Here is a 16257-nt window from a genome sequence, read left to right as displayed (position 1 = left end):
TCTAGAAAGAAAGATGAAGATACAAGGAATAACATGGTCACACCCTACTCCAAAAGGCTTGCGCCCAAATTTTGAATTAAAGTTATTTCATTATTTGATAGATGTAGCAGCACACACACATATATATAACATGATGGGTCCCATCATACACATAATTAGGGTACCCCACCTAATTCACCAGCTACCATCATCACCACTCCTTAATCAAATGTGAAACTTTAATTGAGATGATGGTGGTGTGGGTCTCTCTCTTCTCAGTTCCCCTAGATATGCTTTGCATGCATTGGAAAAGAGAAAGCATGCAATGATTTCTACTTCAATGGATAAAGGGCACTTCCAATCCCAATACATTTTGGAACATTATTTTGTATCATAAAATAGTTTTAACTCTAAACACATGCATATATCTCTTTTTTTACTATCTTAAAATAATAATATAGTCTATGTATATCAATAATAATATTAATAATAACAATTTCTTGTCTAGTTAGCTATGTCATGAAATAAATACCTTGTTTTAAAACTTATATATATTGTTAGTATAAACATATTCTATATCTTAATTATTTCTCACGAAAAAAAATCTTTTTTTTTTCTTTGAGGTTGAAATGTGTATTTCATATAAATATTTTTTATTTATGTTAATTAAAATGATTCCTCTTAAGAGTAATATATAAAGATTTAATTTTAAATTTTTTAATCATAAAAATTCTAATAGTATATTATAAAATTATTTATTCAAAAAATTAAATTGTTGATTACATGAATCAAGGAATGTCATATTATTAATTTCTTACCATCATATATATATATATATTACATGTATATGATTTCTGTAGTTATGTTTAAATCTCTTATAAAACTATAAAGTTATATATCTTTATTTTCATGTGATTAACTCTTTATTTAATTGATAAGTCTTTATAAACACTATACTAAAAAAAGGCAGATAGCAACGGTGTTGAGAGAATTTAGCAACGATTTTTAACTGCCGTAAAATTACAGTTGCAGCATTACATCGACTTATTACTTTAAAATTAAAATAAAAGATATTTCCAGCAGACTCGTTTAATTTCTATGTTCATCGAAAGCATTGACTGCTATAAATTCTTTGTCCTTTGTCTTTTTTTGGCAAACATGAGAATTTAGAATCGAACCTGTCAACCACATGCATGGATCAATAATTACCATGCATATTTTCAGGATTAGGTTAAGAGTATATAGTAAATAATATTCTCCATTCTTCAGTTTCACTTGAATGAACTGACAGCACTATACGTATTATTCATGCCCAATGAAGATATTCCAAAATCCCAGTATGAGTGTGTGTTTAATTAATACAAATATATCCAAATATATCAAACCGATATGCCAGGCTCGCATAAATTAATTTAATTCCAAATGCAAGTCCCATAACTGATAAATGCTTATAAAATAAAATATTTGTATTATAATTTTCTCCTTGGATTCTGGGTTTTCATGCAGCCGATCTAATGCCAGGTTTCCTTGTTACACATGGCCTAGCTAATTGTTATTTGGATCTAATCCTAATCTGTGTATTTCCTTGCATATATAGCAATAATCCTACATAATATAATCAAAACTTGTCAAATTAAATTTTTTCTAAAATTAGGAATGAGACTCGAATTCGAAATTTCTAGTTGAGAATGAGAGATTATGTCATTTAAGTTATAATTTGTTGGCAACTTGTCAAATTAATTTAATTATTTCTTAATCCAAAAAATAAAAAATCCAAATCATTAATTCATTTGCATTTTCTATATAATTTCAATTGCAACTCTGTTTAAAAATGGGTTTATTTTCTTAAAAAAAAAACAAGAATCAAGAGTTTGTACTATTATTATAATAAGAAATACTTATACAAGCAATACTTATTATTAAGAATAAGTATATAGAATTAATTTTTAATTAGTTAATATTAATGAATTATTTATTTTAGTATTATTTTTATTTTTATATATTTTTTAGAAGATTTAGGATTTAAAGTTTTAGAATTTAAAATTTTAGATTTGTTAGATTATAAAGTAAAAAAAAAGTAATTTAACAAAAATAGGTTAATATTGACTACATTTATTTTGAAGTTAAATTCTATTATTAAATGTATTTTATTTAGCATTTAGTATGAAATTAAATATGCATAATAAAATATTCTGAGCAGTGTGTTAAAAATATATAATACATTATATATAAAAAGAAAATGTTGTCAAAGATGTTAACAGTTAACTGAAGTGAGAGTATGTATATATGATGATAGGCAATGCTACCTAACAACTTATCTAACAATAATTATGCAACCACACAAGCAAGCAACATGAAAATTTTCTCCACACAAACCAATCAAAGCTAATTATAAGCTTTATTATTTTTCTTTTGTTGGATTTGCTTGTTCCTTTGGTTTGGACAGAGAGGGTTAACAAAATCAGACTTTGATCCTGTATTGAATATGATGTATGCAATAAAAAAGGCCAAAATATATATATGCATATTATTATCCCTTGAAATCAATAGCCAAATCATTGCATTTGAACTTCTCTATACAGTAGCTTTTTCCTTTGAGTTTGAACCTATCTCTAACGCAATGTATATATTATGATATGACATTTAAATATAATACACAGTAGTGATCGATTCCTTTGCCTTGTCAAACACACATGAATTAATTCTTAATATGTGCAGAAAAGTATATGGTTTATCCCAAGTAAAAAGGTCCTAATCATGTGATAAATAATTTATCTCAAAATTTTAAGTTATTAAATATCAAATTTTTTAAATTATTAAATAGATGTATACATCAAAGATTATATATATTATACATCTCATGTAATTTTTTTTAATTTGTATATATTTTGTATAGTTCAGTCTACTATGCTTTAAATATAAAATTGTACTTTTTATTTGAGAAATTAATAATGATTGATTTCTAAATCTTTCCATTATAAAAATTTTAATTACATCATAAAATCACAAATTTAAAAGGTTAAACTTTAGATAAAATAGATGAATCATTAATTCATTATACATCTAAGGTGTCTTTTAAAACAAACTTTTAGGTTTGCATAAAGTTTGTCATTTTTTTTGTCTTATATACTTATTTTTTTAGAGTAAAATAATAATTAAATCTATAAAAATATTTATCTTGGACTAATTTGTCCTTGAAAAAAAAAAAGTACCAATTAAGTCTTCTAAGATAACAAATTTTGGACATGTATGTCCTTCTGTCAATAAATAGTGTGAAACGGATCTGAATTATCCATGTAATTTGTTATTTATAATGGTGCATGTTTCATTATTATCATATGAGCAGAAAAACGATATAGTTTTAGACATTAAAACATTTCTTATCTTTTGAGTTTTCATATATCCTTTATCAACGACTCTCTATTTATTAGAAAACTTATTAAAATAAGTGAAGTTTTGCTCTAAAAATTGTTATTTATATTACTATCTTTCATAGATAGACATGTCAGAATAATTAACAATATATATAAGCATCACCATTAGGTTTTAGTTGATGTATTAATATAATTAAGGACCACCGTTTGCTATCTTGAAAGATTAAATTAGTAACTTTTTTTCTTTAGGAACTAATTTATCTGAAGTCGAAATCTTCGTAGACCTAATTATTACTTTACTTTTTTTAAACTCAACAATAATTGAGTAATCTAGATGTTTTTTAATTATATAAATTTAAATAACATATCATAATATTATTTATTTTAAAAATATAAATCGATCAATAAAGATATATAATATAAATGATATCTAATAGTTATATATCTTATAGCTAATTCGAGTAAATGAATAAAAGTACATGCGAAAGAATTTGAGTTGGAAAAAAGTATAGACAAAAGATTATAAATATTAAAGTATACTCGAAAAATTATTTTCGATAAAAAAAAAATACTGTATCATTAATGAGTTTATAAAATATAGAAGGTACTTTTATCTTTCAAAATCAATCTTTCGAGTATACTTTTATATTTATGCACACATATTTTTGTCCATTTATTCAAACTAATTCAAAAATTTGCTGTATTTTCAGTAAAAATATTTACTTGATAGAGTTAATTATTTTTTACAATAAACATATTTGTTTCCTCATTTGAAAATAATTAACATCTTTCTCGGTGAGACACAAAGAGATATATGTTATGTTTGTGTGTCCGTATGTGAAGCTAAAAATGGGTGTGTGTCTGTTGCAGCAGTCTGAATCAACCACCACCACCACCATCATCATCATCATCATCATCATCATCATCATTCCTCTTTCCGAAGCTTTTGTCTCCAAACATCACCATGAGAGTGAGAGCCAACAACCTACCCTCTTATCATCATCATCAATAAGTTCCTATCACTACTATATAATCAACTCAATACTCCCTCCAATCTTGTTTGCATCAACTATACTTAGCTACTAATCATGGCATTCCCACCACCACCCTCTTCACAAAGTGCTAATAATTTCATCTTCCACAATCATGAACACCAACCAGATCATCATCATCATCATCATCACCAACCCTTCTCTTCTAACTCCCTCAATTCCTTCCCCTCTTTGCCAATTCCTTCCCATCACCACTTCTTAGGTCAACCACACAACACACCCTCTCTCTTTCTCAAGATGGGTTCACACCAATTCTTAGGTAATATTTATATACTCATTCAACAATTTCAAAAAAAAAATAAAGTTATATTCTAATTCATTTTTATTTTACTATCTTATTATACCAAATAGTTCACTTAGATCCATTCATATTTTTTTTCCAAAATCCCTTTTCCTCAAGAATTTCTCTAGACTAGGGATTTTTTTATGAATTGCTTAATTTTTTTTAGGGTTGCTTAATTGATGATGTGGTGCTTAATTTTAATTATTATGGATGGATCAGAACAAAATTCTTCTTTCCTTTTTTCTTTTTACTCTTAAAACAAACTTTAAGATACTTTCTCTTAATTTGTAGGGGGTGGTGGACCTCTCATGTTGAAAAGATCCATGTCATTTTCAGGGATCGAGAACAAGTGCGGCGGCGACGGCGACGACGACCTATCGGATGACGGATTCGGGTTCCAATTTGGGGAGAAGAAAAAGAGGCTGAACATTGAACAAGTGAAAGCACTTGAGAAGAGTTTTGAGTTAGGGAACAAGCTTGAACCTGAAAGAAAGGTTCAACTTGCTAAGGCCCTTAACTTGCAACCGAGACAAATTGCTATTTGGTTTCAGAATCGGAGGGCAAGGTGGAAGACTAAGCAACTTGAAAGGGAATATGAATCTCTTAAGAAGCAGTTTGAAGCATTGAAGGTTGATAATGATGCACTTAAGGTTCAGAATCAGAAATTACATGCTGAGGTAATCATATAATAATAATTCTCTTATTATATGCTAATTAAGAAATAAAGGAAAAAAAATTAAAGTAGTTTCAATAATTCTTTCTTTGTCTTTATTAAATTAGGAGAATATTTAAGAAAATTGATCAATTATTTCCCATAGTTTATGTTATCTTATGTGTGATTTGTGTGTAACTAAATTCTCTATACAAGATAATAACCATCCTGCTTAAAAATACAAATATGTTTTCAAGATTTAGTAATATTTAAAAAGAGAAAAAAAAAAACTTGTTTAGGATTTTGGGGTTGGCAAAGCATTTATGACAGTAACTGTAAGATCATGATGATGAGTGGATGGCTCATAATAAACTAAAAATATAATAATTGAGGCTTTTCTTATTCTTAAAAATATCTTTTTTATTATTATTATTATGCTGAGTGCTACTCATGTTTTTATAAGTAATTTCATCTTAGTATGTGCTTCCCCCTCTCCCCTCCCTCTTTTTGCTCAATAATGGTGATTTGATGTTTCCATGCTGGACGAAAAAAAGCGTTTCCTTTTTCCATTGACTTTATTCATGCAACACCTTTTCTTGTTTTGGTTTTGTTGCTTTATACTTAGTCCTTTTTAAGATGATTGATTCTCTCATTATTTTGATATTTTCTCTTTGATTGTTAGTTACTCTTTCTTGTGCATAGTCTCCCAATTGGATTTCTTCACAAGTGATGTTTCTCTCTTTATGGATAAAAAGTTTGATTCTGATCTATTGGTAGTATATTTTTATTATTTTTAATTAAATTTATGTATTTAGATCATATTTTTAAATATTAATAATGTGATAATATATATAATTAAATGTCTTTATAAAACTATTTTTTACTAAGGCCAAAGTTACATTATTCTATCTCAAAGAAATAATTTATCCACTTTAATATATTTTTTTAAATGTTTCCTAAATATTAAATGTTTTATAAGAATATTGTAAGGGATTAAAAATATTTATTTTATTTGATATTTTTTAAAAATGTAAAAAAGCAATCAAAAAACTAAATGTCATCAGTTGGTATATAATTGTAAAAATGTGGTGTTTATAGTTACCTTTATTTTATACACTTTAATACATATATTTTGAAAACATTTAATAGAATTAATTATGTGAGTTTTTCACTCATGGATATCTAAAATGATGGAGATAGATCTAAAAGTATGTGTTAGTTGACAAGATACATAAAATGAAATAAGTATACATAACATTTTTTATAAGCTAAATCTCAGTTGAATTGGACTTCACGTGAAGTTGATATATGAGAACTGTTAGATAAAAATTTAATTAAATCAGTCAAATCATCTAACAGTTCTCACGTGAAGTCGACTACACCTAATAAGTTTCCACCTTTTCATAATTATTTATATTTTTGGTAATGCAATCTCACTTTTTTTTGGATTCTTAATTATGTTTGTAGTTACAGGCCCTAATCAAAGGAAAGGAGTATTATTGTGAAGAAGATGGAGCAATAATAAGCAACCTTAATAAGAAAGAAGCTGGAGAGGGTTCATGGAGTAATAATAATAATAATAATAATGGTTGCAGTGACAATAATAATATTTCATCTTCAGACATTAACTTAGATCTCTCAACAACACCAATTATAAACACTAGTCCAGTATCTTCTCAAAATGCCAAAACTACCCTTGAATCCAATAATGATAATTCTCTAAAGCCCAACAACAACATAATTCAGCTCCTCCAATACTCACCATCATCATCATCAAGACCACAAGGGATTCCTCATCAAGATGAAGGCTTATGCAACATGTTTCATCACCAAATTGAGGATCAACAGAATCTGTGGCCCTGGCCTGAACACCAGCCTCATAATAATTTCCACTGATCCAATTCACTCAGGTTCTTAGTAATAAAATTCCAATATCAATAGTTCAATTGAGACAAAAGAAAATAAAAAAAAAGAGACAAGTTTCTTACACTTCTTAATTAATATATAGAACATTTTCTATCAATATCCTTTATTGAACTGCAAAAATAGAAAGTAATATTTTTGTAAGGCTGAAATAAAGAAATAAGTTAAATAAAAAAAAGAAAAGATAATTAATTTAGGTTTAAGGTAGTACTACATGTGACCCTTAGTGGATATCCAGCTCTTGCATTGCATGTAGTATGATGCCCCACGAATAAAAATAGGATCTTTTGTTTGCATCCTTTAATTTATATTCATAATAATATTATTTTATTTCAAATTGGTACTGCTTTGGAATCATGAGCTCTATATCGTGGTGATGAATTGCATGCAAATGCGTTAGGAGAAAGTCGTATGACTTCCAATAAGATATAGTACTAAATAAAGAAAATGACTTTGGATCAGTTTTCTTTTTAATACTATATATGCTAATTAATACCACTTTTTAAAGAAGAAAAAAGGCAAGTGCAAGAGAAAAGCATGTTCTCCTTCTTCTATTATATTCATATTAAAATAACCGAAGGACTTAAAATAAAAATAATAATAATATATGCACTTAATTTCCCAAAATTTGATAATGTCAAATATTCGTCGGCATATTTTATGATTTATAATTATTAATTAATTATTGTTAGTACTTTTAATAATATAAAATTACATCTAATTATATGAGATTATACATTTTTTTATAGTTAAATGATGATTAAATTTTAATAAAAATATTGACTTTTCAGACTTTTTTACGATTGAATCTGAGACTTTTTTCACGATCGAATATAATTTTTTAGATTAATTAATATTTTTTGAATGATATTTTTTATTTGGAAAGAATAAAAATTAATACGTACTATTGGTTAATTAACAAATTATTGGTGAATGAATTGCTTAATGAACTAGCAGGTCCACAAGGATCTTTGAATCCAATTACACAATAACTTTCCTCATCTCCAAATCTGAGGCAGTATTGAGTCCATGATAAACTCCTCATGTCTCAGCCTGAACTGCTGTGTAATTGCCTAGACCAGCCATAAATCTAGCAATCTACCTTCCTTGATAATTTGATTAATTCCTTAATTAACAAACCCTCACATCCCGCTTTACATGGGTTATGTATTGCCGCTCCATCAGTATTATACTTTCAGGCCTTCGGAAACGGCGGTGAGAAGAACTCGGTTGTGCATCTTTACATCCACCAACAGGTCACCAAAAATTAAGAGATCCACTTCTCTTCTTTGGTGATTCCAAGGAAGAATGTTAAGTTTCATCCGATCCATGCATCAAAGGAAACTCTGAAAAACTATTGAAGAGGATTGAGTTGGATTTGCCTTGTCCAAACTCTTGAGATCATCCACATGAACAATTAGGAGCGTTCAAAATTCGATTCAATTTAAAATTTGGTCTGGATCTAAGATATATTTTGTTGAATTTGAATTTGTTATTTTTATTGGGCATTATTTTTTGGGTCGTTTTTATTAGTTTAATATATAAAATTTATAACTTTTTTTGACCATAGTAATTAATCTAGTCGTGGGGAGCTCTTTATAATCGGGAGATTTCGAGAAGAAATCAAGTAAGAGAATATAAAATGAAAAAATACTATATATACTCATCTGTCTCTCATCTTATAAATTCTTCACTCTTTTTTATTTTTTTGATGTGCGACTAACTCCATATACTTTTTACACTTGCAGCATTAACATGAGTCCCCAACCCAGCATCCTTCACTGTCATCTCACCTTGTTCACTATCAACTACATCAGCCACTATTTGATCTCCAACAGAGAAAGAGACATTCTGGTTGAAAGTTTGTTTGACTCTTACTAAGTCTTTCCACAATGGCGAGTCTGTGGCGCTTACTACCATATCATGAATGAGATTACATTGCCTCCCATATTCAATCAATTTTATTTAAGTTGATTAGACATAATTATCGTTTGTTTTTTATATTTATGTCTATTATATATGATTTTTTTTAATTTTAAAAATTATTTTACTAAATAAAAATTTTTTTTTTGTACTCTTTGAAAATAATTTATTTTTATTTAGTTTAATTTATCNTTTTTGGTAATTAAAAATTTTAATAAATTGATAATTAAAAAATTCTAATAATATTTGACTAGAACTCTTATACAAGTATGAGAATAATTATTGAATTTAAAAATATAACATAATTCTTAAATTATATATTTTATAATTATAAAATAAAGATATCTTTATTTTATGTATTAGAGTTATTATTAGATGGTCTAAGAGTAAAATAAAATTATCTATTTTTTTTAATTAATTTATGCTACTTCCACTAAAGTGCATTTTTTATATATGACATTTATTAATAATTTGTCATTCAATTAATATATCACTGTAAGAGTTAAACTTGCATCGATAGTACTTAATAATTTTTTCTAATACTATATCGTAACATTTTATATGATGAGTGCAACAACAATCATGTTTTATTATTGAAATAAAAAATATTACATAGTTAAAATATCATAAAATCCGTTTTACTATCCTTTTTAAATAATTAACTGAAAAAAAAGATAAGTTTCAATGTTTTGTATACAGTAGAATAAAATAAAATACATGAATCAAACAAATATAAATATAAAAATTATAAAATTTTATATTAACAATAACCTTGTATAAAGTTGTCATCATTATTATAAAATTTATTTTAGTGTTTATTTTAATCTAATTACTAACTTTTTATTCTTATAATTATTAACAATTTAAATAAAATAATATCATAGAATTTATTTTTAATTTTTTTTGCCATTTATTTTTAATCAATTATATTAATGTACAAATAAATTAAATTAAATAAGATAATACTTATACTAATCAATATAACTTTTTAATTTGGGATTAACGTACATTTAATTTAGGTCATTTTTTGTAAAGAATAATTATAGACCAAAATTCAAATATATTAGACGACCAAATCTTTTTTAAAAATATCAAGATATAAAAGGATAATATTAAAAAACTTCAAACAAAAAATAGTAAAATATAAAATAAAAAAATAAATACAATAAAAATTTATTTAATATTCAAGTGCATCAACTTCAAACTCTTGAAAAATGTTTTTTTTTTTTACCTAATTTTTCAATATATTTCTTTATCTTAATCCAAGACATTAGCTATTGTAATAAGGATATAAATTTATTCATTTCTTTAATTAAGAAGAATTGCACCATTTTAAATGTCTTTTGTTAAAATATTTGAATCCAACGCAAATCCAAGATAATACTCAACTAAAAGAACTACTATATTAGACCAACTGAAGTAATCATCGAATAATTATATATAATTTTTTAAAAAATTCTACCATTGTCTACAATAATAATAGACTTATTATTGCTCCAGAGTAATTTACAATAATTTTGACTATTTTGAAATAAATAATAAAAATTTTACTAAGAAAATATAGAATACAAATTATACTTATTTTTTATGCATAAGTATTATTATTGTATATAATTACTTATAATCCTTACAAAGGGAAGGTAAATAAAATAGACGAAAAAGAAAAAAAGATGCATAAAAATCTTTATCGATTTTCTTTATCCAATCAATCTCCCAAATTATAAAAGAAATTAAACACGTAACGGATATAATTTAAACATAAAGAAGACTCATTATGTGAAGAGTTATAATAAATTAATTTGTATGAGATAAAAATAATAAAAATTATAATAAAAAAGTATAAAATCTTAAATAAGAACAAAACAAAAAAATAAAAGAGATATAAAGTACATAACGAATAATAATATTTTATTATTTAAAAAAATTAAAGAATTGAATTAATGCATTATAGGAGAAAAAATATTACTGAATGAAAGAGCAACTGGTAAAAAAATAAAATTGTCTTCTAGACAGCATATATAATTTTTTACTGGAAATAAATAATGAGATATAAAAATAGATAAAATAAAAAGAAAGGAATAAAATTGTATTTTTTTAATAAATTAAAAAAATATTTATGATTATATAATTAATGGTGCATATATAATTATTAGGCAATAAATTATAAGAAAATAGTTATAGAAATATTAAAATAAAAAAAACTTATAAACAATAAAAAATCTAACATTTAAAAAATCTAAATATTTTAAGATCAATGAAAAGAATGAATAATTATAATAGTTTAACGACTCAATAAAATAAGTTAAATTATAATCGTTTTGACGACTCATTTAAAATTAAATAATTAATGTAATAAATTAATTATAATTGTTTGATGACTCAATAAAATAAGTTAAATTAATAAAAATAAAAATATTTAATAATCAAAGAAAATTAGTTAAAAGCAATTATAGCAATTGCAAGTTATAAAGGATTCTGTTGAAAAATTGAAAGTGGTACAAGTGTAGTATAACAACACAAGTATAGTATAGCAGTATTAGGGATGAGTCCAAGTAATCAGAGTATAAGGGAATTAGATGGAAGGAATGAAGGAATCAATGAATGTAGCCCAAGTTTACCTACAAGGGGGATCTGAATTAGAATGTGTAGTTTTCAGGGAGAGAGAGTACAGAGAGAGAGTACAGAGAAAAGTTATCAAGCCAGAAGAGAAGACTCAGATTACACACATGCCCCATCAGGGCCGTTTCTCCCTTCTGATTTACCCCCTTTCTTTCCTCTTTGTATCAACACCACCGCCCCGGAGATTGACCTTGTCCTCAAGGTCGAAGGAGGGGTGAAGCCGTTGCATGTCCGCATACCCTTCCCATGTCGCTTCCTTCCACTACAACATTTTGGGTCTATGGCCACGGTTTTTTTGGTCACAGTCAAAAACTGTGACCATAGACCCTCTATGGTCACGGTTTTTTAGGGTGACCAAAAAAAAAAGCTATGGTCACGGTTTTTTTGGAAAGGGTGACCATAGAGTACTTATGGTCACGGTTTTTTAAAAAAGGGTGGCCTAAAAGGGTCTATGGTCACGGTTTTGAAGGGTGACCTAAAGGGGTCTATGGTCACGGTTTCTTACAGTGACCAAAAAGGGTCTATGGTCACGGTTTTTCAAAAAAGGGTGACCTAAAAGGGTCTATGGTCACGGTTTTGGAGGGTGACCTAAAGTGGTCTATGGTCACGGTTTTGGGGGTGGCCAAAAAAGGTCTATGGTCACGGTTTTGGGGGTGCTCTCAAACCCAAAAATTCAAACATTTAAAAATGCAATTTGTCATTGACTATTGCAGTTTTATGTAAATTTCATCTCCTTTATAAACTATAGTAGAAATCTTGCAGTTTATGTACAATCTTTAGTTTTCATAAACCGCAACAAAAATTTCGCAATTTATACACAAACGTTTTTCTTCGTAAATTGCAGTAGGGTTCTTGCAGTTTATATAAATTTTAAATAGGACATGTATATAATGAATTTCAGATTATTGCATTTGCTTAAATATGAAAGCTAATTATTTTATTTAAATAAATTATCTTTATTATTATTATTTAATTTATATTTAGCAAATCCATTTCTAAGAATATAATTAATTTAATGTATATACATACGGTGCAAAAAAAAATTACATCGACGTTCAATTTTTTGTATTGCCACACCTTAAAAACTACTCAAACCATTCAGCATTCATCACAAAAATTAAATAAATACAAGTATTTTTATTAAATAGCATGGCAGTTACATTTTTAACTCTTAAGTAATTATTATTTTTATAAATTTTAATAAATTCCATTCACATACATAAAGTAAAATTAGATAGCCAATTAAATTTTTTTGTAATCAACACTTTCGTGTGTGTCTGTTTGTGTGCATTTTCCTTATATTGTTACTATATATATAAAATATGAAATCTTCATCTTTAATTTGTTGTGAATTTTTCTTATTAATAATGTAATGATTAATTTTAGAAAAATCAATAAAAGGAATGTATTTAGCTGTACAATATCATTTTAACTTATGTTTGTATTGTCTTATAATTTTATTATCAAATTGAAAAAGTGAGTGCATCAAAAAACGAGTGTCCCCCCAAATTTACCCATTCCCTCCCCAAATTTCCCCATTCCCTCCTCATCACCTTTTAAGTTCCTAAGTTAGGGTTAAAAGAAATTAGAGAACCATAGAAGCCGTTTCCATGCACGTCCATTAGAAGCCGTCGCTCCTCTCTTCACAAACACACAAATTCATCGCTCCTCTCTTCTTCTCAGTAGAAGCCGCCGATCCTCTCTTCACAAACACACAAATCCATCGCTCCTCTCTTCTTCTCAAATCGAGCCACAAATCGAGTAGCTGCTGCATGCGTCCTATAGCCACCGCAGCGATGGGTTCGACCACCACAGCCCCCATCGCTCCTCTCTTCTTCTCTGAGGACCATAGTCCATTGAAGCCACAAATCGAGCAGGTGTTCCATCCTGTAGCCACCGCAGGGACGGGTTCGACCACCACAGCCCCCACTGCTCCTCTCTTCTTCTTTGAGGACCATAGTCTATAGAAGCCACGAATTAAGCAGCTGCTGCGTCCTGTAGCCACCGCAGCGACGGGTTCGACCAACACAGCCCCCAATGCGTCGTTGTCGTCGCCGAGCTCGGCTTCTTTGTGTTCGCCGGTGTCGCCTCCTCTACGGTCGCCGTTGCTCGCCTTCCTCCTCACCATCGGTAAGTAATACTTTGTTCACAAATTTTGTACCCATTTCCTCGGCGTCTGCTTGTTGGTTTAGGGTTTAGAAGTTGATTTTTTGATTAGCTGGATTAGCTGGATTAGCTTAGGTTATTGTTAGAAATTTGTTAGTAATTCATTTGCTGAGTAGCTGGATTTTCTGAGGTTATTGTTTGCTGGAATAGATTTATTTATTTTTTCTTATTTTCTCTTCATAATTTTTTTGCCCAGGTTATTATTTGCTTGCTGAGCTTATTGTTTGTTGAGCTTATTGTTACTCTATTCGTGATTTGGTTGTTATTTCTGATTTTCTGTTCATGATTTTTTTTTTGAGGTTATTATCTTGCTGAGCTTATTGTTATTATTCATGATTTGTTTGCTGAGCTTCTTTGTTGCTGAGCTTAATTTATTTTGACATTGGTTGCTGAGTTTATTGGTTGCTGAGGCCTGAGGGTTTTTGTTGTATGTTACAGGCAAAACCCAGTCGCCGGTCACCAGCTTCGAAGGCCACCGTCCGTCGAAGTCTTGCTCCAACACGTGAAGCTGGGCATCAGCCCCGCTGGTGTGCATAGCCCTCAAAGCTCTTCGTGTCAGCACTCATTTACTCCATTGAGTATTCCAAGTAAGTTTCTTTCTGTTTATTTCAATTTAATTAGTTTAGTTTTTACAATTAGCTAAGTTTTTTTCAATTTGATCTCATAATTTCAATTCTAATGAGCATTGATCTGCATTCGGAGAGTCCCTTTAGGTTGCTCTTTAGCTAGATATCGTATACTATGATTCTAATTGAAAGTGTACTATAATGATGAAGGTATACCCTGTAATCCAAGCACGAATGGAAATGCAAGTTTGACTTTTAACTTTCAACTTTTAAGGCTTGTAATTTGTTCATTCATTAGCTAGGGGCATATACTTGTAATCTATTGTAGCACTACTGCTGCTGCTGCTTCTATTAATATGTCTAGTTATTTTAGAGGAATATTATATGTATGATGCATTCATGCTTGTCTCCCATTACATTCTCCTTTTAAATGGGGCTGGTTTTTATAGTTTTAGTATATAGGTTTTCTAATTTGCTAATTTAATATTTTATTGTTTTTTCTGACTTTCTTTTCATGAATTTTTTTGCCCAGGTTATTATTTGCTTGCTGATCTTATTGTTTGTTGAGCTTATTGTTACTGTATTCATGATTTGGTTGTTATTTATGATTTTCTGTTCATGATTTTGTAGTTCTGAGGTTATTATTTGCTTGCTGAGCTTGTTGTTATTCTATTCATGATTTGTTTGGTGAGCTTTTTGTTGCTGAGCTTAATTTATTTTGTTATTGGTTGCTGAGTTTATTGGTTGCTGAGGCCTGAGGGTTTTTGTTGTATGTTACCGGCAAAACCCAGTCGCCGATCACCAGCTTCGAAGGCCACCGTCCGTCGAAGTCTTGCTCCATTCCCCGAAGCTGGGCATCAGCCTCGCTGGTGTGCATAGCCCTCATAGCTCTTCGTGTCAGCAGTCATTCACTCCATTGAGTATTCCAAGTAAGTTTCTTTCTTTTCATTTCAATTTAATTAGTTTAGTTTTTACAATTAGCCAAGTTTTTTTCAATTTGATCTCATAATTTCAATTCTAATGAGCATTGATCTGCATTCGGAGAGTCCCTTTAGGTTGCTCTTTAGCTAGATATCGTATCCTATGATTCTAATTGAAAGTGTACTATAATACATATAAAAATACCCTGTAATCCAAGCATGAATGGAATGCAAGTTTGACTTTTAACTTTCAACTTTTAAGGCTTGTAATTTGTTCATTCATTAGCTAGGGGCATATACTTGTAATCTATTGTAGCACTACTGCTGCTGCTGCTTCTATTAATATGTCTAGTTATTTTAGAGGAATATTATATGTATGATGCATTCATGCTTGTCTCCCATTACATTCTCCTTTTAAATGCGGCTGGTTTTTATAGTTTTAGTATATAAGTTTTCTAATTTGCTAATTTAATACTTTATTCTAATCAGTGAAACAAGTTTTTAATGTTATCGTTTCAATTTTAAGAACATTCCCTCCCCCCCCCTTTCCCAAAATTTCAAGAAAGATATAGATATTAATTTTTTTTATATTGTTGTATGATGCAACCAGTGAACAATGAGTTAAGGGTGCATGCATTTATTTTGATCCTATTTGTGTGTAATAGGAACATCTTCAAAATTTGAAAGAAGCAGGATACAATGATGATGAAGCAGTTCAAACAGTTTTTGGAAAGGAGAGACATGGAAGAGTTCGTTTCTATGGTCGATCAGTCACAAAATCCTCTCTTAAAAAGGAGAAG

The 16257-nt window shown here is 28.5% G+C and overlaps 1 protein-coding gene across 2 annotated transcripts; it reads left to right on the top strand.

Moving 5' to 3' along the window:
* Nucleotides 1-4207: 4207 nt before the first annotated feature.
* Nucleotides 4208-7310, top strand: LOC107486393 (homeobox-leucine zipper protein HAT7). Of its 2 annotated transcripts, none has more exons than XM_016106929.3 (3): nucleotides 4208-4664; nucleotides 5025-5365; nucleotides 6808-7310. In XM_016106929.3, the coding sequence occupies exons 1-3, from the start codon at nucleotides 4442-4444 to the stop codon at nucleotides 7234-7236; spliced, it is 993 nt and encodes a 330-aa protein (XP_015962415.1). In that variant the 5' UTR covers nucleotides 4208-4441; the 3' UTR covers nucleotides 7237-7310. The 2 variants fall into 2 exon arrangements, with proteins under 2 accessions (XP_015962415.1, XP_015962414.1); XM_016106928.3 differs by having other exon boundaries at nucleotides 4980-5365.
* The last annotated feature ends 8947 nt before the right edge of the window (nucleotides 7311-16257 follow it).

The sequence above is a fragment of the Arachis duranensis genome, chromosome 4 (assembly GCF_000817695.3).
Source record: "Arachis duranensis cultivar V14167 chromosome 4, aradu.V14167.gnm2.J7QH, whole genome shotgun sequence".
Classification (NCBI taxonomy): Eukaryota; Viridiplantae; Streptophyta; class Magnoliopsida; order Fabales; family Fabaceae; genus Arachis; species Arachis duranensis.
Note: the sequence above shows the minus strand (reverse complement) of the source record. Positions and strands in the feature narration are given on the sequence as shown.